A 22,370-nucleotide genomic window follows, 5' to 3' on the forward strand; every position below is an offset into this window, starting at 1 on the left:
CGGTGCTCATCTCCCCACACCAAGACCTCGAAGAAGATCTTCAGCATGTGTCTGTGTCTTATCTCCTGGGATTTTAATATTCACTCAGTTCACACACATAGTTCTCACAACACATAGTTCTCACAACACATAGTTCTCACAACACATAGTTCACACACACACACAATACACAATATATTTAGCAATATATTGTGTATTTAAAAATAAATATACAGTATAAATATTTGGTAGGAAGACATGATAAGAACATATAAATATAGAAGGGCCAAATACTTTTCCAGAAGGATCAACAGTAACTGTGGTAACAATGTACACAAGACGGGCATGCTAAAACACTCAAACCTTACACTCATTAGACTTTAATTGACTTGTTAGAACAGTCTTTAATGTTTCCATCAATCATGTATCAATAGCCTAAATGAAAAGTAATAGCCTACATTATTGATACAAATGATATACCTTACTATTGTATACAGTAAACTCATCATTCACTGGGTATTAATGGATCTAAAAGGCAGATGTAGTCATCATACAAATACTAGGATTCTGAAATAGTACTGTACTGTACAATCCTATGATAAATGTAGTGGTAACATACCAGCATGATGCTAATTGGTTCTATTAACTCAGTATTATAGAGACAATCATATAAATCTAGGCCTAGAGTATAAATTATAATAGCACCATGATGTTACTTGAGTATATATCATAGGATTATTCAGCAGGCTCGTGTTGATAGTGTTTACTGGAGCATGTAGGTCTGTGTGATGTGGTGGGAAGCATCCTCGCCCCCGTGAGAGTGGTCCTGATGCTGTGCCTCGTGTGCGCGCATTACATCATTTATCTCCCGTGTGATTGGCTGTAGGTCAACCCGTCCTCCTGCCGTGCTGCATCCACCAACAGCCTCCTCACCCCGACGACGCTGTTTTGAATCGGTCTCCTCATCGGCCCCGTATTGTGTTCCACTGGATTAAACGACAACACCCATCGCCTGCGTGTGCGCGCTTTGGTTCCGTGCACTGGCGGCTCGTTTGGACGATGGCCGAAAGCGAGGCAGATACGCCGAGCACGCCGATTGAGTTTGAGAGCAAATACTTCGAGTTTGATGGAGTGCGGCTGCCGCCCTTCTGCAGGGGGAAGATGGAGGAGATCGCCAATTTCTCCCTCAGAAGTAGTGACATATGGATCGTCACGTACCCAAAGTCAGGTAAACACGCCTACGTGGCTCCCTCTGCACGGGGCGTTGTGTCTTCACGGTTATCCTCGGGTACTTGCTCTGTGCTGCAGCGGCGACTGCGGGTTTTCTCCTGTGATTATAAAAGTTTGACGGTATAAACAAAACAGCCTACGTCAGTCTTGGCGTCCGTTGTGCATAATGTGCAGCTTACTTTAATAATGTAAGGTTGCAAACCGGCTCGTGCTTGATATTTAACAGCTTTGAGTTGGTCATAGTCATCTTTAGGCCCGTGTGACGCTTCTGCAGCTGAACTACATCTTATAGGCCCTTTCAAAGCAGCACCCCAGCCTCCGCGTCACGTTCACAAACCAACAAACCGATTTAGACAAAGTAAATCGATTCATGATTGGCTGTAGTGCATCAATGAGCTTGGTCAAAGTTGGCGTCATTCACCACGGAGATGGAAGACAGGAGCGATGTTTACATCCAGTGTCTTTGCGCAGCGTTGCGCGGTGCCTTGCCGTGCGCTGGGTGGGTCTGGTCATGTGATCGCCAGTGGGCAGCTGGAGCTCTCCGTCAGTGCGCACAGGAGGGCAGCGGGATGTGTGATTATTATCATGGGAATCATCTTTCATGTTCGCTCATCATCTCAGTAGCATGGCAACAGCTGTATGTCGCAGAAGAATGCCAAGTAATTACAGGCAGTGATCATCAGAGGTCAATTTCATCATGAGAAAAGCTTACTGATGGCATTACGGACTGTCATGTTGATACAACTATGCCATAGAATATTAGTCTTGCGTCTTCAATTTCCATTAGAAAACACAAAGCGAATGACAAAGCGAATGTTTAGCGATATTTTAAAAGTCTATGAAAAACAAACAAACGAACAAAGTGAATCTGCTTAAAGAAAAAACTGTGTAATGGCTCGTGTGACCTTAACAGTGTAGGTGTATAATTTACAGTGTGCTGGGAAGGTGCCAGAAGCCAACAAGTAAATTGAAATAAGATAAACAAAATAAAGGAAGTGAGTGAATGAATGGTGAGTGGATTGTGACACATCACCTGCAGAGAGGCCTTGTGCTCACTGTACACAGCCATGGTTCATTTGGAGCATAGTGACCCACAGGCTAACCAAACATTGGTTGCGTCATCTATTGATGTTCTGCTAAGTTAATGCACCAGACTTGCATCTTTGATTTATTGTGATGACGTACAGAAGCACAAATAACAGTTAATTTGGGGTCTGGTTTTCAATCCTTTTGATATTGCCTGACAATTTGTCAAACTCATAATTCCAACCTATTCTTTCCATGACAACCACAGTATGGTTATGCCAGGCAGACTGTGGACAAAGGCATGTATGGGGAGCATCAGGCAATTACACCACACGCACTGAAAATGTAATTATTTAAACAATGGATCAAAGGATGACATGTAATGTGATGAGCAGGGATGTTGCTTGTAGTGACATAGCCAACAGAAATTCAGACATTCTGCAACTCAGCTCTGCAGAGCTTTGATGTTTTCATTTTGTATCAGGTAAACACAAACATAATTTGTAAATAGGCACCTAGTTTGTTATTTCATTTACCATTTCAGCTTTATAAGGTGACCCAACAGCAACTGTTGCAAAAAGATTCCTGCATGATAGTTCCACACCGGAGATACAGCGTTGCTATAAAGGTACTTCTGAATGATGGCACTGGTCATGCACTGCAATGTGCACCCAAAGATTAATATAATTCATGGGACTCTTGCTGGGTCGTTTGGGATTAGGGTTGTACATGATCACACACCCAATTCCATATTCCTTAATTAATAAAGTCTGAGCCATTTCCAAAGAACAATGGTCTTAATATCAAGGCTGCTTCCTCAGTGAGGTCTGTTAAGGTCTGGACAAAGTTACAGAGAACAATTACTTACATACGTTTTTCAGAGCAGGATCTGCAATGATCCATCACACAAACATTGAATGCCTTATCTGAGCTTGATTTCCTTTCTGGATCAGCACACAACTGGCCTCTCTTTTGTATCTTTGTGGTTTTTGGTCATAAGGTGAAAACCTCATAAATCCCAGTGATCTTTATGTTTGACATTTAAAGGACCTTTGTGAATGGGGACCAATGTGTCCTCTGCTGGCCACCTTACTGTGGAAAGAGATGCATGTCCCCGTAGCTGTAGGTGGATTGTCTGAATTTATCAAAATTAGCATTGTTGTTTCTTGAAGCAGACAAAAATGCTTCTATCAACCTGCCTCTCCTGTGTCCTTCCTTCTGGTCTGGTGTATCTGTAGAGGAAAGAAAGCACATGGCAGATCACATGGATGGGATGCTGCAGAGTGAGGATTCCATTGGCTCACATGCTCAAACTATTCGATGCTCCCTGTTAAAACACAAAAGAAATAGTCAAAGACTGTTCAAATCGCCGTGTTCCCATGTACATGAAAGATGGTTCTGTAAAGCTCTGGATTTCTCCACAGCAGCATGGAGGAGTATTAAGAGTGTTTCTAAAGTGTGAGAGAGGACATACTGGTTTGTTTATCTACTCTAATGTAATCAATCAATCAAATCACTCACATTTTATTCATATTACCCATATTCACAAATAACAATTTGCGTCATAATGCTTCATTAACTGTATACGATGCAACATCCTCTGTCCTTAACCCTTGACTACAGTGAAGACAAACCTCTAACAGAGGAAAAACATAGAAACACATGGGAGAGTCACAAGTGAGGGATCCCTTTCCAAGATGGACAGAAGTACACTAGATCCAGTTTGCTTACTACGTCCTACAAAGACATGCAAATTAGGGAGTGGTTATTGGTGACTCTAAATTGTAAATGAGAGCGTGAATGGTTATTTGTGTCTGAGAGTCAGCACTGTGATATGCTGGTGTTACCCAACCTCTTGCCCAATGGCATTGGCTCAAAGTAATAATAACTGTCTCTAAAGTGAAATAAAAGTTTGCTTTGAGAACCTTACATCATTTAATTGGTTTCACTGCCAGCATGTGGTCAGCCTGAGGCCACTTGATTCCTTTCTCCGAGTAAGAACGGTCAGACCTTTTCACATCACAGGACATTGGCGAGCTAATAGGTTGATAACATCTTTAATTAATAAAGCTGTATGGATCAGACTGAATTTCAGATATTTTCTTCCACTCTTCATAATATGGCAGTGACTGGTATGGCATGAGGTAATCTGATAGCAGCCTCCAAGCCTTCATTTTGTTGTTTTATTAGCCTCAGGTTTTTCCAAAGAAATATTTATATGATTAGATTGGACTAGTCCACTTAAGGATGTTTACAAGCCAGAATGAGTCATGGGGTTACCACAGAGAACATTGGCATGGCAGAACAGTAACTCAGTGCGCTGATTGTTAGAGGGTCTCGAGAGCAAGAGTCTTCAAAGACTGGAGAAATCCCTTTGCCTGCTCCTATTAGTATCTTTATGAAAGTTATGGATTCTCATTGAAGGGAATGATATACAGTACCCCTGTCAGCTGCTGGAGCCGAACATTACCAACCCTACAGGTAGAAGCAATGCGCTCACATTTTATTTGCACCCAGGCGAGCTTGAACCCACCAGTGTTGCCTGTGAAAGAATACGTCTAAAACTGTCAAACACACAATGAGAATACTTGTAAATAACGCATTGATGTAATGGAAACAGAAACAAGATTATAGTCAGATCTTCTCTTGCCCGAATGATGACAGTTCTACTTTAACAACATTGACTTACATGTATTTAGACAATTTGTCTGCCAGCTGTCCTGACTGCATTTGGCAACAACAACAACTGTGTTGCTTTTAGTCTGGATAATGTGACTGTACTTAGTTTGTTCGTTGTTGTGAAATATGCGGCTCTGCCATAAGTACATTTGTTCCTGTCGGTGATTGGTCATTTGCAGCAAACACCGCCCCTTTTATGTGCACACGCTCATATCTACAGTATGAAAACTTAGGTTGACTTACTGAATTGATAACCAACGTCGTGTGACTGCTTAGCCTGACTGCGTTTGGGTTAGAGTCCTGTAATTGAAGACTTTCGATTTTCGAACAACATTTCTATTGCCTCCTACACTGACAAACATGCACGCTATGCTCTGCACCTGTGTGACCACTTAAAAAACAAAGTTAGCGCAGTAATATCCAACAAGGGTTTTTGTCACTTTTTATTTTGTGTTGTCTTGTTTTTATCAAGTTCCTGTGTGCACAGCAATCCAATCCACTTTCTTTACTCCCTCTCTATCCTTGTCCTCTGCTCTCTCCCCATAGGCACCAGTCTGCTTCAAGAGGTTGTGTATTTAGTAAGCCAGGGAGCAGACCCAGATGAAATCGGCCTCATGAACATTGATGAACAGCTGCCGGTCTTAGAGTACCCCCAACCTGGACTGGATATCATACAGGTACAGTACTGTAGAGGAGATCAGGTTAGCATTCAACCAGTACCTTCATTATTACAGGACTGCAGGAGGCCTGAGCTATTGGGAGCTTTTAGATGACGATTTGCTGCCTGCATTGTTGTGAGTAGACCCACACATTAAGACAAATGTGCAACATGAGAAGATGCTGGTTACTGTCTCTATTTGACAAAAACACAGGCTAGCCTTGCTTTCAATCACAATGACTGAACAGCAAAGGTTGATTTAAAGTCTGGCCACATGCTAAACTCTCTCTCTTGATTTGTTCAAACATAAAATGTCGAACACTGCAGAGTCAATAAGTGCAAAACAAATTGTATTGCCTATACTCAGAAGCTTACAAGGTAAAAACAACAACAGGGGTGACATGCTGTCCCAAACTAGGATTATGCCAATCAATTTAAAGATGTCAACCTTTTTTGCACACTGCATTCACTCTGAGGTAAGACTCTGTAAAATGCATAGGGAATGGTCTGTTATTTTTAAAATTTTGGTGTGGATCTGGAGGTCAAGGAATCTTTTCTCGCTTTCTTTAACATTTGTTTTTGACATTTTCACTGATTTCCCAGGGAACAATTGAAGAATTTAATTATTTCTTTAACTGTTTGCAACTTGGTGCAGCTTGATTGAATTAAGGGGACTCTTGGGCCTTGGCAGAGGTATGCTAACTACTGGGTGGCTTTCTAGTTTGAATATATATAGGGACTCTACATGCAGAGCATTGTGATCATTATTGGTTGCATGTAATGTCATTGCAGCATGTCATTGCATGCTACAACAGAAAACAAGGAACACAAATACAGATATATGCAACGATTGTACAAGACGGGGCAGAGCCAACATCAACAAATTCTCAAACACACATTATCAGCACTGCAGATCTATATTTATTCATAGCCTTGTTTCCATTGTAGACATGGATTGTCCTAGATATGGATGATTGATGTCATGGAAGTTCATCCATGTAATTTGAGCGATTCTTAGGGTCAGAAATAAACAGGACCAGTATGTTCCTTGAGAGAAAAGCTTTATCTTGTTTTCCCAGAAATGCATGTACAGTTAGGGTATAGAGTATATAGTCTTCTAGGAGATAAGAGACAGCTGATATCTCCAGAGACTTTCTGCTGGATGGATAAGAAGATGGAAGAATACAGATTAAAGCACTGACTTGTCTTATTTTCCCACAGGAGCTGACGTCCCCTCGTCTGATAAAAAGTCACCTTCCCTACCGATTCCTCCCGACAGCAATGCACCATGGAGAAGCCAAGGTCAGCCTGGACAATACCACACTGTAGCCACACATGTTTCTTTGCCTGAAGAAGCTAATTTAGGCATTTTAAGACAGTTAAATAACGTTTTGAGGTAGGTGTCAAATATTAACAGACTGTGTCCTGAGTTTTATTGCATTTAATTTCATAATGTTAGTTCAGGCAGAACATTGACGTCACCCACACGGAACTGGCCTCAGCTGTTTCATTTAATCTCACAGCCTTTTTTTACATTGGTTTTTGTCCTTGTTTTTTTAGATGTATGATTTATCAGATGTATATACTGATGTACCATTGCCCAATTTATGATTGGAGTAAGAAGAGAAAAACTAAAATATACACAATTTAAAAAAACAACAACAAATAGCTCATTCATTTCTTTTTTTTAAATAAAGCAACACAGTTACTGGAAAAAAAATCAGTAACTGGAAAAATCCAAAACAAATGTATAAGTAAAATGTTAGGAGAAAAAGATAAGAACTCTTTTCACTTGCAGTACAGCTACAATATCATGGCATTTAATGGTATTTGCCAAAAACACTCATGCCAACGCTATTTGCCGTCACAGCTTCCTCTTCGTGTGCGAAGTTGTTCGGACTGTTGATTTTATTAAGATCTAATGTACATGTATGTTAAAGGAGAGGGGTAAAACTCCAGCAGGAAGATCCATGTTTATGCTCTGATTCTTAGAAGCTTGTACAAACAGCTGAGCCAGTTTCCCCTAATGTAACCATCAGAAATAATACATTCTTTGATGAGTAGTGTTTTAAGTACTGTTTTCAGTATGGAACTGTTCATTTTAATGCAACATACACACGTGTCTTGCTGCCCATATCACACACCAAATATATGAAACAGACAGGAGAATTAGTCAAAGTTGAATCTGATATGAGTCCTCACATAACCAATAATAATGCACGTTTCAAGCAGCCATGACATCAAGAGATCTTTCTTCAGGATAACAAAGTCCGAAATAGACAGTGTTTACATGACCTCACCAGCCCTCAGCTCCAGTAACCTAATTCTACAAGAATGCTCTTCTACAGTCATTCACAGGACTCGTGATTTTCAAGATCTCAACCTTAATATGTAAAGTGCCTGGAGATACAAGTGTTTTATGAGATTTGGCACTATACAAATAAAATTGAATTGAATTAAACATTAATTCTGAGTGAGTACTGTGTGAGCACTGAGTGACTACTGTACGTGGGTTTTCTTCTAGGTGATCTACATGGCTCGCAACCCTAAAGACCTGGTGGTGTCCTACTACCAGTTCCACCGCTCTCTGAGGACCATGAGCTACCGGGGAACCTTCCAGGAGTTCTGTCGCCGTTTCATGGATGACAAGTGTAAGTATGTAAGTAGGTTATTGGAGGACTGGGTCACCGTGACCTTCCACCTTGTCCAGTTTTCTCACTACTGTAAGCTCATCTAGGTGTATTTTTTTTTTTCTGTCTCTGTCATAGTGGGATATGGTTCCTGGTTTGAACATGTTCAGGAATTTTGGGAGCATCGTATGAACACGAATGTCCTCTTCTTGAAATATGAAGATATGTACAAGGTAACATCATCACTGTCTCCTGTTTCTTTTTAGTCTCTGTCTCAACATTCTCTATTATCATAATGTAACATTATGTATGTCTTAACTCAGTAGTCTGTCGTCTGTAAGGGTTTCACTCTTAGAATGTATTTTTGTGATTCAGATAGGAAGTGAGTCAGTACACCTTACCAGTGGAACTGCTGTACTGATATTGCATGTGTGTACATGTGTACTGTGCTGCTGCCTAGTATGAAGTTACTTTTTAACCTCTATCCATACAATGAGCATACATGCTCTTTACCCTCACCCTTGTTCTTTTCTGTACCGTCATTGACAGTGATTACATTTTGTCCTGCCTTGCCAGCAGTGTGTTCCACATTTGAAATATCAGAAACCTTTCTCAAACTAAATCTAAATAGAGTGATTCATGTTATATCACAATTTACTCTAACTGAAAATTAAAAAAATAGGATTTTTATATCTGCTGTAAGGCCGACCGGTGCCCAGGTTTTCAGTTGAATACAACAAGTGACAGTTGTTAAGATGTGATGATGAAAAAGCACGGCCTCATTTTTGAGATACTCCTTGGTTAGAGGAAGTTTGATTGTATAACACTTGTTATAGCCTTGTGCTGGGGGCAGTTTCTAGCAGATCCAACATTTTGGTCAGTTGCAGTTTGAGCAGTTCCACAGTCTAAGATCCCACATGGCTGCTTTCATGAACTGTTGTGAGTCAGAGCTTGTTCTGGTATTACTGGAGTAGCTTGTTTCCATGTTGTGGCTTAAGCTGTCGTCTTGACATAGACTGTGCTGTGATATAAAACCGATGGTTGTTAAGGTGTGTCTTCTCTGGTCCCCTGTTAATGTTCGGAGATATTCACAAATAGAAGCTGGCCAATAAAACAATCGCCATCTCCTCTGGAGTAAATGTTTGAAAAATGGTGGAGACGAACATCGCTAACCATACAGCGGAAATAAGTTGTCAAAAGCGTGGAAACAGTTTACATTAAAGCCATTAGATAAGACCGTTGGCTGCAAAACGTACAAAGCTGATTTTACCTGGAACAGCAGCACATCATCGAACATGTTGGAGCCATTCTTCTTCTCTCAGTTTACTGGCGGATCATAAACACCTTTATCTTCATACCTCAGTGATGTTATGCTGCGGTGTCACGAGAAATCCCCTTTACTAAGGTTTTCATTGAGGCTTTAATGTAAAATGTTCACACACAGCGAGGAGAGAGAGAGAGCAGCGGTGGTCGAGAGACCTATAGACTGAATGAAGAAGAGGGAGCGCTGATCGTGAGCACAAGGTTTCATAGCTCATGTTCTAAAGCAAAAAAACAACCTGCTGGAGATGTTGCATTGCTCAGTTTGATGTAAATACAGACATAAACGGTGCCCAGTGCAGCTGCTCTGCTGTCACTCACAGCAGACCTCCAGTCACACAGACAGCTCTCTGTCTCAGACCAATCAGCAGGACAAGCCTCTTTGACTTTTCTCAACCAAGTTAGACCATCCAGAAATAACTTTACGATATAATTTTGACTAGTCTACATCTACTTTCACGATGACAAGTAATGTGTTTTTATATACAGTAGTACAGTAAAAGATATATATATATAACATCATTCTGACTTGTCAAAACAATGACTTTCAATCTGTTTAACAGCTAAAAACTCAAATTTTGAACATCTATACTTACATATTTAGATTTAAAGTACTTTTTTAATTATGTATGTGTGGTTTATCATTATAAATATTTACAATTCAGTTGAAATATTATATTATATTCTTTAATTCCAGTTTTAGATATATATACTTTAATTCTGACCAGTAATAATTCAAGTTCATGATATCTACAACACCATTTTGATATATAGTTCAAACTTAATTTAAGGTATCTTGAATTAAGGTGAACATCTTCAACTTGGATTATGACTAGTCAGAATTCAATTGTAGGTATCTGAAATTATCAACTGCTGGAAAGGGAAAAATTTAGCTTTTCTCTTTTTATCTGATTAATAATCGATTAATCTGAAAATTAATCGACAGGTTATTGGATATTCAAAATAATGGTTATTTATCAGATTGCAGCAGTGCATTACTGCCATGCCAAGACAAGTTCTCTTTTGAACCTTTTCAGACAAAAGGAAACCCATTTCATTCAAACCTCCTGTCCAATCATTTGTCTGCAGCTGTAACCTGTAACCTTAACCAACATGGAAGACACGTGGTTACTATCTGTCTTTGTTCAGAATGTTCTTGTGTAAAACTCTCCAGTCAAAGAAAAAGAGCTCAACATGTCAAATCAATATTTGTTCTTTGCATTGCCAAAGGTCGTTCTTCACATTATCAGGCCTTCCCATGTTTACAAGGCTTTACAAGGCTTTCTTCTGCAGACAGGCTTAGTCTTTGTTTTTCATATTGATTTATACAAATTACAAATTATTTTCAAAGATATTCCAGGATAAATAATGTTATAAGTTGTTATCATTAATTGTATTATTAATAAGTGCAAGTGTAACTCTTGTCTTGAGTAAGAAAGTTGATAGTTGATAGTTGTATTGTGACTGTTACCTGGACAGAAAATGTTGGAATGAGTTAAAAAGATTCAAAAAACCCAACCATCCAAAACTTGAAGTGGTTATCACACAGATTTGAGATATTATAACTTCCAACTTCCATTAATATAAGTAACACTTAAGAGTTTGGCCATTTAAAATATGCTAGTCAAACTTGGTATACGTTAACATGTGAGAAAAAAGCTAAACCTAAGAAATTAAGTAAAATTGTCCACCTCGTAGTTGTATTGAGGTTTGTTGCCTTGAAGAGAATTTAGATAGGAGGTAACTTGTGTGCTGAGTAGCTGTGGTCATAAGAAAAAACACTGAAATGAAAATGTAAATATAATGGATCTGAACTTGATCTAAAGCACTAAAACAAAGAGTTTACACAGTAGTACCGTATAATGTGAAAGAAGTCCAAACCCAAAGGGCAGTTGCATCTGAGTCTGCAGTTCACCCCAGCTCTGTGGGTGGATGCTGTTTGTGGAAACACAGTCACAGCCTCGGTTTAATTTATGAGCACAAGAGTGAGGGACTTTCCTCTGGTTTTAGTGATCATCACATTTGTAGGTTTTCCATTTATTATAACTTCTCCCCCCTCTCCTCCACAGGACCTGGGGACATTGGTGGAAAAGCTAGCCCGGTTCCTGGGTGTTTCCTATGACAAGGCTCAGCTGGAGGGCATGGTGGAGAGCTGCAACCAGCTCCTTGAGCAGTGCTGCTCCATGGAGGCACTGTCCATCTGCAGGGGTGAGTGGGTGCGGGAAAAGAGAACAAAGCTCGCGGCATTGCTCCGTTCCTCTCGTCCGCTAAGTAGACATACTTTGGGGTTTCTGTGTGACAGCTAGGTGGAAGCGATGAGAGGATTACGTTTTCAGATTTCAAAAAGAATGAAGGTACAATGAAGAGTATTAAGAGAGTCAACCTCCAAAAAAACAAGGAGGATATGTTCATACTGTTTGTCCAATAGAAGTAGTGCCCACAATTCATTTTATTGAAAGAGCACTACATTGATGCAGCATTGCACTTAACTTTGTTGAATTTGCAATGGGTACAAATTATTGCAGCCCTCAATGTGGAATTCTGATCCTTCTACTTCAATGAAAGTAGAAATAACATGGAATAAAAAAAAGTTTAATCCCAGACAAAACTGTACTGTTAAGTGCTTTTAGTAGTCATCAAGACTTGGAATTCATCCTAAGAACCAGATAGCATAAACAAAAGTTGCATTAAAACAGTACAGTGTTTAGTCTGTGCAAATAGAAAAGACAAATGTTAAGTTCCCAGGACATACATTTCCATAACATTGTGCAACAAGTACAATTCCTAGTAGAGGGCCGGATAAATGCATCACTGTGGTAATGGGACAAGAGTCATGAGTGCCTTTTCAGAGAAAGAACATAAGTCCAGTATCCACAGATCCTAGTGCAATTTGATCAGGCCTGCTTCATAGCAGTGATGTTGTGATGTGGAACGAGGCACCAGAGACAAAAGCTATTGAAAGAAACTTTGAATCAACACAATTGTCTTTTTAGATTCTGGAAAAACCATCAGCTGTCATTTTCGCTGAACTCTGACCGACAGACGTCTGCTCTAATGATAACGACGGCGAGGACAGCCTGAAAAAGTCAAGCAGTATGTGCTGTAAAGACCAAAACTGACCTCATACACTGAATGAGGTCATACAGTGAAACACCTCACCTGTCAGTAGGGTTTAAACTTTGGTCTTGTATATCTGGCGAATGCATAACATACACAGTGTTTTATTACTGCCCAGTCACCGCATTCCAGACAAGATAAGACCTGGTAAAAACGTTGATACGCTTGTCTCCTTCAATTGTAATCGTCAGTGGAAAGCAGTGAAGTGAGGGAGGAGGGTGGCACTGAGCAACATGCACTTCTATATTACCCTTGGTTTCGCAGACTACACACCAGCTGACCTTTTTGGGGAAGATTGAAGGGGCATTTGCAAATGAACAAAAAACTGGATTCAGAATTCTACTCACATGGAGCAGTAAGCCATAAGTGGTGTGTCTTACAATATTTTAGACCCAGTGTAATGCAGCGCCAAGTATCTTTCCTTTTTATTTTGACTGGCACAGTTTTCCTTTTCCTGTCTAGCACAAAGATTTAATGAAATAGCACTTGTGCCCCTCTGAGCGTCCATCTAACTTGGTTGATCAACCCTTAATAACAATACAGCCTCAACAAATGTCCAGCAAGTTTAATTCAAACCCCTGACTCATCCAGGTAACACTTTGTTTTACAAGTCTTGTGGAGATTAATGCAGGAATAAGAAATTTCCACTGGAAATCAACAACTGCTTCTAAACCCGTCTTCCAAATTACAGAGTTCTTTCTAGAAACTGGATAAACGATCATTTAAATAATAAACCCATAAATGAAAGCGTTAGGTTGTCGTAGGTTATTGTACTATGTTAAACACACTTCTTATTCTGCTAGGTTTGTTTCTGGAGAACAGACATGAAATCAAACCTCACATGAAATACTGTTGGTCAACAATACATGCATTATAAACATTATTGGATTTGAGGTTCTTGGATACTGTCACAAACCGTTGGTTCATTTTGACGCAATTATTCATATCCTGGTTCATTTCGTTGTCTTTTAAAAGTGTATTTACTATTGAACCCAGGATCAGTGTTTTCTCACACTCAGTTTAAAATGATTATAGCACCGCTGTGTGGCTACATGTTGCACCTGCAGCTCAACCTGCAGGTCCAGTTTGTTTTGCGTCACTCTTCTTTGAGTTTCACCCGGACTCCACCTTTTACACGCATTTATTTACATTCTTCAGTTGGGTTTATGTTGCCATTCCTGATTTTGGATTTTTATGTGTACTTATGGTTTCTGTCTTCCTTATAGTTTCTGTCTTCCTGTTTTCCCATCTAATTTTGTTTTCTTTTAGTGTATGGGAGTCTGGTGAGTGGTGTGCTTTAGTCTTAGCACACATTTGGCAGTCGCTCTGATCTGTGTCACACGTGCCACAGCAGGTGCCACAGCAGGTGAGTCACGGCCTCACCAGGCTGCATCCGTGCTGAAGCTGTTGATTCCAGCACAAGTCATCATGCAAACATTCAAGCAGTATTTTAGATTGAACTGAACTTTTGGCTCAAGAACTGACGTCGGAATGAACAGTGGCTTTGGACAATCATTTCAAAAAAAGGTGATAAAAGGTGACTTCTTTTTGTTTCCACTTTTTAAAATGAATAAACTCTCCTCCGTCTCCCTGTGTATTCTCATTGCAGGTCGTGTGGGGCTGTGGAAGGATGTCTTCACAGTGTCTATGAATGACAAGTTTGACACGGTGTACCGACAGAACATGGGCAAGTCAGACCTGACCTTTGACTTCTGTCTCTGAAGAGCGCCTGACGCCACCCTCCTCTTTCCGACCTCCCTCCTTTCATTGATCAACTTCAGTACTGTTGGCAGGTGCACACGTCGTGACATAACCCACGCTCTTATATCTCCTCTCAATCGGTCAGTCTGAAGTTTGGATTACAGTACAAGACTTCTCACAGAATACAATCTGCATCATCACAAATCACGCTTTTATGAGTTGACCATAACAAATCCACAATTGTGCAGGAGTTTATATTCCTCTGTCAAGAATTAAACCAAACCTCCTCCACCCCTACCTCCACAATATGTTCCCACTGTTGGGTATGTGTATCCTGACCAGGGTTTCGATGTTGTAGTCTTTGAAGGTCGATTCCAGTTCTTTGAAGCTGAAGTAGTCATCGATATTTATATTAAATCCTAAATGGTAAACAGGATTCAAACCACATAATGATAGTTGTGACTGAAATACACTGAAAATCACATGTTAATGTGGCTGAGCAGATGCACCGTTCAGGTATTGTGTAGTCAAACCATGTCGAAAAAGCAAAAGGGACTGGAAGCTATGTTATAAACAGCCACAGTCTGCTGTCGTCAGGTTAAGACACATTAACTGTTCAAATAGAGATAACCGCTCCTAATGGGTACTAATGGGGTCGCACTCATTCACACTGATAAAAGGTAACGGAGGGAGTTGTGTGAAGTGAAATCCTGCCTAGTTTTTCTTTTGCTTTCACAAATCAATCACTTCAAGAAGTGGACATGATTTTACAAAAGGCCACCCTGCTGGCTGAGAGGTGTTCAGACCGATGCCAGGCTTTGTGAATTATTCTTGGTCAGGGCCCCATGTGACCCGATCCGAACATGTTGCCCCTGACAACACAGCTTCCAGGGCCAGAATCAGGAAGAGCTGGAGGAAGCAGCTAGGAAAGGGTGCATATGGGCTATTACACTTTTTGCATTTTTGTGCTTCTGAGGCCATAAGATGTTTTGCTCTAAGGAGAGCGAGGAGGAGACACTTGACCTGCTCAGGCTGACAAGGACACTTAAGATGTTGAGGTTCACCTTCCAGTTACGTGTGGGTGTTGCTACCGCTAAAATAAGCTGTATCCCAATTTATTTTTTTAAACATTAAAAATGTATTTAAAGCATCATAATCATTATCATAAGTTAATATGGAGAACAGCTCCTTTTAAAAAATGGAAGTGAAATATTGACAAATTCTCGATAAATTCTTGTGAAAGCTATCTGACACTGCAGCTAATCGTAAGTTTGACTATCTCCTGTTTGGAGCTGGACAAGTTGTTTCCCGCTGCTGCTAGAAGTATGTGAATAACTTCAAGGTACTCACTTTTACATTACACATAGTCATGTGTTCATTTTTGATAAATATATATTTAGTAAAATATTTAGTAGTGCATGCAGCTTTAAGTTAACCCAAACACATTTTTTAATTCTAAATGCAAATCCTTCAGTCAGTCAGTGCTTAGACTTGTGGTTTTCAGTGCATGTCAGCCATCATCATCCACCATGTAGGCTACACCATGATGGGACAGCAACAGGGAAGCCCACGCTAATGAATAATACGTTTTATGGTTAATAACTCTAAAGGTCAGACACATACACCTGCTATTTGGTGGCTACAGTGGAAGACATTACTGCCTCTAAAAATTAAAAATAGAAAACCAAACACTGGGGTGAGACACTTCAGGCAAAAACATTGTTTTTATACACTGGTCACTTGAGATTTGGGGCTATTTTGCTTCCATAACATTCTTTCTCTTCAACTAGAGGAAATAAAACATCCAACATTTTTATTTTTATTCCAATATTTCAATGATTTGCATCCGTAGATTTAAATCACAATACAACTCTTTACATTGTGTTGACTCAAATTCTTTTTCTCATACTTGACAAAAAGTCAGTTAAGCATCAATCAGAATCACCTGACATACCAGTTTTATATTCTGAAGGTTGTGAAATTTATTTTATCATGGTTTTTGAAAGTATTTTCTCATTATGGAGCAAAATCCCCTCTGATAAAACCTTTGGTTCTACTATGTCATTACAATGAAACAAGAATATTGAACCTGGTTTTATCCAGTGTTCCGATTTTTGTTCTGGAAATGTATGTTAATTATTTCATATTTAATTCAATAATACCTCAGTTGCATATTTAAACATAACATTTCAGAAAACTCACAAGAAAGTCACAGAAAATATTTGTTGGTTTTTATAGACGACACCATTTTCGTTAATATGTCAAATCATTATCGTTATGACATCAGCAGCTGTCCTGCTGCAGCAGTGGCTCCAGGCCAAGTAGACCCACGAAGGTAGGATGTGACGGGAAGAAGCTTTTCACGCCTAAATCAACCCAGCAGCTCGTTTTTGAGCTGGGAGAGTCAGTGTTGGGTGATCACTGTGTTATCTTAGATAAATGGACTGATAGCAGCACACACAGTGCAGTAGTAAAAAGATGATACCATCAAAACATTCTGAAAGATGCTAAATATTAATTATGAATTCATTAATTGATAAAAACTTCTACAGGTAGATCGTTTGAAGGTATAATATGCAGGATTTGTCCATTGCTCTTTGTAAACACACAGTGTGTGTGTGTATGTGTGTGTGAGTGAGTGTATGTGACAGAGAGAGAGAGAGAGAGAGAGAGAGAGTAAAGGTAAAGTAAAGTGGGAATCATGCAAACTAAAGAGAAGTAAAGATGAGAGGGAGGGGAGAAGAGGTTGAGACAAAGTAGCATTTCAGGAAAGTTGTCACACAAAAACTCTTGATGTCAGAGTTAATGCTCTGCCTCAGTTGACAGTAACTAGAGTTATCTGATGGAGAAATGTCTTGACTTGTTGCTATAAGTAACCGCTAACTGCTGCTAAATAACCAGCAGAGAGGTGTCACATGACAGCTCATGGTCTTCTCTGGTCTCAGCGCAGTCCGTCCTCCACAGCATCGCTAGCAGCATCGCTAAACTGGACATTTCAAGGTGATCTGCTTGTTTTCCGCTTGTAGTATTAATAAAATGGTTAATGACCTGCGAAAATTCACAAATTATTATTCTCTTTAATTCGTATTCATTTCTGAGCATCGCCAGGATGTGAATGTCTCGTTTTTTTTTCTTGGAAAAAAGCTGTAAGTCTGTACAACAGCCTTCACAATGGTGATTTGACAGATTAGGAAACATAGATATGTTTTGTTCTAAACGACAGTGCGCTCGTGTAAAACAGGAAACCTCTGTAACTTTGTTGGCACAATATTGACTATGGTGGCAGTGCGAACTGTGCAAATACATATTTTCATTTTGTATGTGTTTGATTTAGATGGATCGGCTGAGTTTCCCATGCTCCGAGACAATCTGTTTATAGCGAGTAAGTTTAAGTTGACATTTATTTGTACACAGTCTTAAGTGTTACTGTTCTGTGTCCACTGTGTTTTTCTAGTTCCCAGTTTGCTTATGTGAAAGACAGAACTTTGCACCATGAGTTGTGTACATGCTTCATGTGCTGAGGTTACAACTTTATGTGCAGTGGAACATTTTGTATGATGATGACAAGCGTTTCTTGACCACACCTCCAACCAACCTCGGGCCTGCACGCGGACCAGGGGCCTGGGTCTCCTACCCTGGGGAGACATGCATCAAGGCACCTGTGCAGACAGAATTGCAGAGAAGAGAGACACCCTAACACACTTTACAGTGTTATCAGCTGGGGGCTATGCACCAGAGGGGAGAGGCAGCAGGCAGCATCTTTGCAGATAATACACACTTCCTGTGGGTTACAAGTGACGATGGAGGCGGATAACCTTTGTATGAGCCTATATACTTAGGAGTACATTTTCCTGTTTATGTGGATAATCCTGCATAGTATACCTTTGAGGTGTAACACACACTTCTTGAGATGTAAAACTGGTGTTTTGTAAAAAAAATAGTGGTTAAAATATCAGCACTTGTGAGATAATGCTGTTGTGTAGTGGTGAAAACAAGCAGCTGTGTCATACACAGGTAAGATACTGTACAATATTGTTTCTCCCATGTATAAAGACATATTTTACACCACTGTCTTTATGTTTGTCTTTTTTAAATATGTTTGCTTCTTAAAATATAATAATGTTACAAATATAATATGCACACAAACGTATTTACGTATATACACATACCTAAAAATAGTCACATATTGAATTATATATAAGAATCAAACAAGATGTTGTGCAGGAGAGGTATAAGCCACAGACCTCACTTTAAAACAGAACATACAGGGAGAAAAACTGATATATTTATTGTCAAATGAAATAAGGCAGTGCTTCTGTCCTGTGTATCAACATGAGGATGTCATGGGATCTGTTTTTGTCCATTCAAGTGGCCCAGTAAACACTGTACATCAGGAGAGTGTGGATGCAAATGACCTGCAGTCAAGAAAGAGAAGGTGAAAGGAGGCTGACTTCTAAAGCAGGACAAAGCAGACGTCAGCATCAACATCATGAACTGCGCCCTGATCTGACTGTGACTGAAAATCTGTTTGTACATGTTAAACATGTTGTGTGTACAACGTACAGGGCAGACTCACATATCTCAGAACCTGAAGTATTTTGCACAACAAGGTTAAAAATGAAACAGTTAAGACCAAAAAGACCAGTTCAATTGGACTAAATCCATCCCCAATTTTAAATCAATTTTTTTTTTACTGTAGCAGCATACATGGTTTCACTATTTACAGTAAGTGACTAAACAAGTCATGAAAAACGGTTGATTCAGTCCAAACTGTCCCTGATTGATCAGAGCAGACATTGACAGAGGTGGAAAAACATTGTTTTATTCTCAGTTTCATGCAGACTTTGGTTTGAATGTGTTTTAAATGTGAGGATCACTCTGTGTAATGATCTCTCCTCACCATCATGATAATGCCACATTCCATTGTACCTCTAAGGTCACATTATCTACCACCGACTCGAAAGTTGCAACTGGAATGCTCCCTTAACTCGTAATTTCAACTCGGAAGGTCGGAGGAACCTCACTACCCCCGACTTCGAAATCTAAGATGGCTGCTCCTTTTATCAACAATAAAAAATGAAAGCTGTAGTTTTTACTGCTTATTATAGCACTTCTGTCATTAAATTTCTCGTACACATAGTACTGTCCAATTACTGTCAGTGGAAGTGTTACTACGGGGTTAGTATGTGTGAAATGCTGCGTATTAAGTTATTATGGAATCAATCAAATTTTATTTGTATAGCCCATATTCACAAATCACAATTTGTCTCATAGGGCTTCAACAAGGTGTGACACCATCTGCCCTTAACCCTCAACAAGAGTAAGGAAGAACTACTAAAAAACCCTTTTAACAATGGATGGAATGGATTCGCTAACAATGGCTAGCTGGCTAACGTAAACATTGTTCCATATGGTCACACGTTCTGTTCTTATTCTTGGACATCCGGCCAAACTATGAAACTGGAACGCGATCATTACGAGAGCCAATGTAATGGGATGCGGCATTATTGTCTCATCTACTCATACAAAGTTAATGATAGGCATTAAGTTCACTGTGAGAGCTGGCTTCACACTAAAATACAAGCACACAACAATATTCATTGGCGCTTACTCATCATTCAGGGGCTGCACTGGTCAGGGATCAGATAAACCATAAATACAGCAGCTTGCTACTTCACGTCACTTTACGTGTCAGGAACTGTTCCTTTCTTTGTTATTTCAGTGTCACTTCAGCTGCTATTATCATGTTGCCGACCATTCACAGGCTCTTTCCACAGACAATTTACTCAGGTAGTTTCACTGGAGAGGAATAAAGATCTGTTACCTCCTATTAAACATCTGACACACATTTCAGTTCACGTGTTATGCTTCTTTGAGGCATTTACATTTGTAGCTATCTAGTAGCTACACGATCTACAGCACATGCATGAAGTGGCCACAAGAAAACAGGAAGCTGGGGCTCACTTGGGGCCTGGTTGGTAATTCCATATTGATGCACACTTTTCCCTATGTGAATGCGGAATACACTGAATATTATGGCTGACTGAAGACCTCTTTCTCTCGGAGGGCAAAGTATTCCCCTCACTGTCATATCACTACAGCAGCACTATTAACATGAGATATCGCTTACAGTGCAGCACCTCCTCCTCCTCCTCCTCCTCTTCCTCCTCCTCTTACTCTGTGGCCACTGTAGTTCCCAGTCCAGCAGACCAGTCTGTCTGCTCCACCAGACACTTGTTGAATGTCTTTAATATGTGGATGTAAACAACAACCTCACATGCACATTTCCTCTATGGATGTTCATTCTTCTTGTTCCTTGTTCTTTCTTCTCTGTGACTTCAGCTGACATCCACAGTGGGTGGTTTGGGCTGGTTTTATTTTCCTGCGTGTATTGCATCGTATTCTTCTGTGTTGCTTGCTGGTTTATCAATAAAGTTGTGTCTTTGGGCAACATCTGATGATTGTGTTCTCTCCCTTCAAGCTTTTCAATATCGTAAGTACTGTTCTCAGGGAAATGGAAAATAAGAGTTAGAGGAATTTAGATTGTTACTGCCATTGACTCAGGTAAAAGAAATTACATACAGTACATATCAGATATATTTAATATTGACATGGCTACATATATATATATATATATATATAGAAAAGTGGTATAGAGGATGGAACGATGGATGGTAAATAGTGACAGCTGTAGGTATGTGCTTGCAATACACATTTGAATATTTGCTTTGGGTAATTCAAAACTGAAAACAATTTAAGCTGCATTTGGCCAAGGTAACACAGATAAAATCATTTCTTTTTATTAAAACATAAATTGTGGAAGTGTCATTAAAACACAAAACATAATTAATTTGTTTGGGCTTCATAGAAAAGCAAAAAACCCATTAAAAAGATGAAGTCTTGCACTGGCCATCTTACAGTCTAAATTTTAAAAATGACTTTATTGTCTAATGTATGTATCTACATATTACTCCACCATGGGTAATAGTAATGAATGCACTGCTAATGTCTGGTTGGACCTCTCAGTTCATTTGGAGGACGTGCTCTCTTTTGCGTCCTGTCTTCATCTGACTGCCATGTCTTGGCAGCTCGTAACAGGTTAGAACATCTCCGGAGCTCTCCTAGTAAGAAGGTAAAATGCTTTCACTGAATATGCTGTTAGGACTGATTTCCCATTCTAAAAAAGCCTGATAAATACAAAACCTGATAACTGTGAGTCATCCAACTTCATTGTCATTTACAAGATTCAAGATGTCCTCCAGAAGATGGCAGTAGAAGATGTGTATTCCTTCGAGGAAGCTGACATTAACAAATGAAGCTACAGTATTGTACTGTGGAGGCTGGTCAGAGGAAAAGTGAACCTGGCAGCTGTTAAAACAGACGATATTTGTTTGCTCTTCTGTTGCATTGGCTGGCATTAGTTTCCATTGACTTTTAATTCATAAATTGCTAAGCAGCCTTTCTGTTTACCAATAAGGAAAGAAACAAAAAAAAAAACTCTGGCCTATGAAAGCCACAGCAGTAAGTTTTCTGAGTGATGTCAGACGTGGAAGTCATCACTCTGCATCCATGAGGCCTAATGACAGCGTCGAGGCCTTGTAAGCTCCTCTCTGCCATTGATCAAATGTGCACAGCGGCACAACCCCCACCTTCATCTACATCTGTGTGCACGCTGCCTCTGTCACTCCGCTACGCCACTGTAATCGTCTCCACTGTTCCTCTTTGTTCCGTCTCAGCGCTCACGCCTGACAGTTTGACTGCCTGTCTTTCCCACACAGATTTCCTCTCATAATATCAGCACTTTGTGCCGGCCCCCCATGCACACAACCCCACTTCTCTCTATCCGATGCCCACCCCTCCCACTTTCATTAAAGACAGTGTGGGTAAGTGTGTGTGTGTGTGTGTGTGTGTGTGTGTGTGTGTGTGTGTGTGTGTGTGTGTGTGTGTGTGTGTGTGTGTGTGTGTGTGTGTGTGCTTTCAGGAGAGTTGTCGAAAGTTTACTTTAAAGGACTATCACCGGAGTAGCAGCT

General features: G+C 40.0%; 1 protein-coding gene across 1 annotated transcript; it reads left to right on the forward strand.

Annotated features, from left to right (window-relative positions):
• Nucleotides 1-859: 859 nt before the first annotated feature.
• sult4a1 (sulfotransferase family 4A, member 1) lies at nucleotides 860-18,405 on the forward strand. Its single transcript, XM_035146926.2, has 7 exons — nucleotides 860-1,207; nucleotides 5,461-5,591; nucleotides 6,794-6,874; nucleotides 8,097-8,223; nucleotides 8,341-8,435; nucleotides 11,592-11,730; nucleotides 14,249-18,405. The coding sequence occupies exons 1-7, from the start codon at nucleotides 1,039-1,041 to the stop codon at nucleotides 14,359-14,361; spliced, it is 855 nt and encodes a 284-aa protein (XP_035002817.1). The 5' UTR covers nucleotides 860-1,038; the 3' UTR covers nucleotides 14,362-18,405.
• Nucleotides 18,406-22,370: the final 3,965 nt, after the last annotated feature.

This window comes from Hippoglossus stenolepis, chromosome 22 (genome assembly GCF_022539355.2).
Source record: "Hippoglossus stenolepis isolate QCI-W04-F060 chromosome 22, HSTE1.2, whole genome shotgun sequence".
NCBI lineage: Eukaryota > Metazoa > Chordata > Actinopteri > Pleuronectiformes > Pleuronectidae > Hippoglossus > Hippoglossus stenolepis.

Bases quoted from the DNA above. Each gene is read 5' to 3' on its own strand.
- sult4a1 (XM_035146926.2), top strand. From the start codon at position 1,039: ATGGCCGAAAGCGAGGCAGATACGCCGAGCACGCCGATTGAGTTTGAG. The intron at 5,592-6,793 runs GTACAGTACTGT...ATTTTCCCACAG, and splicing joins CTGGACTGGATATCATACAG to GAGCTGACGTCCCCTCGTCT. The intron at 11,731-14,248 runs GTGAGTGGGTGC...TTCTCATTGCAG, and splicing joins GGCACTGTCCATCTGCAGGG to GTCGTGTGGGGCTGTGGAAG.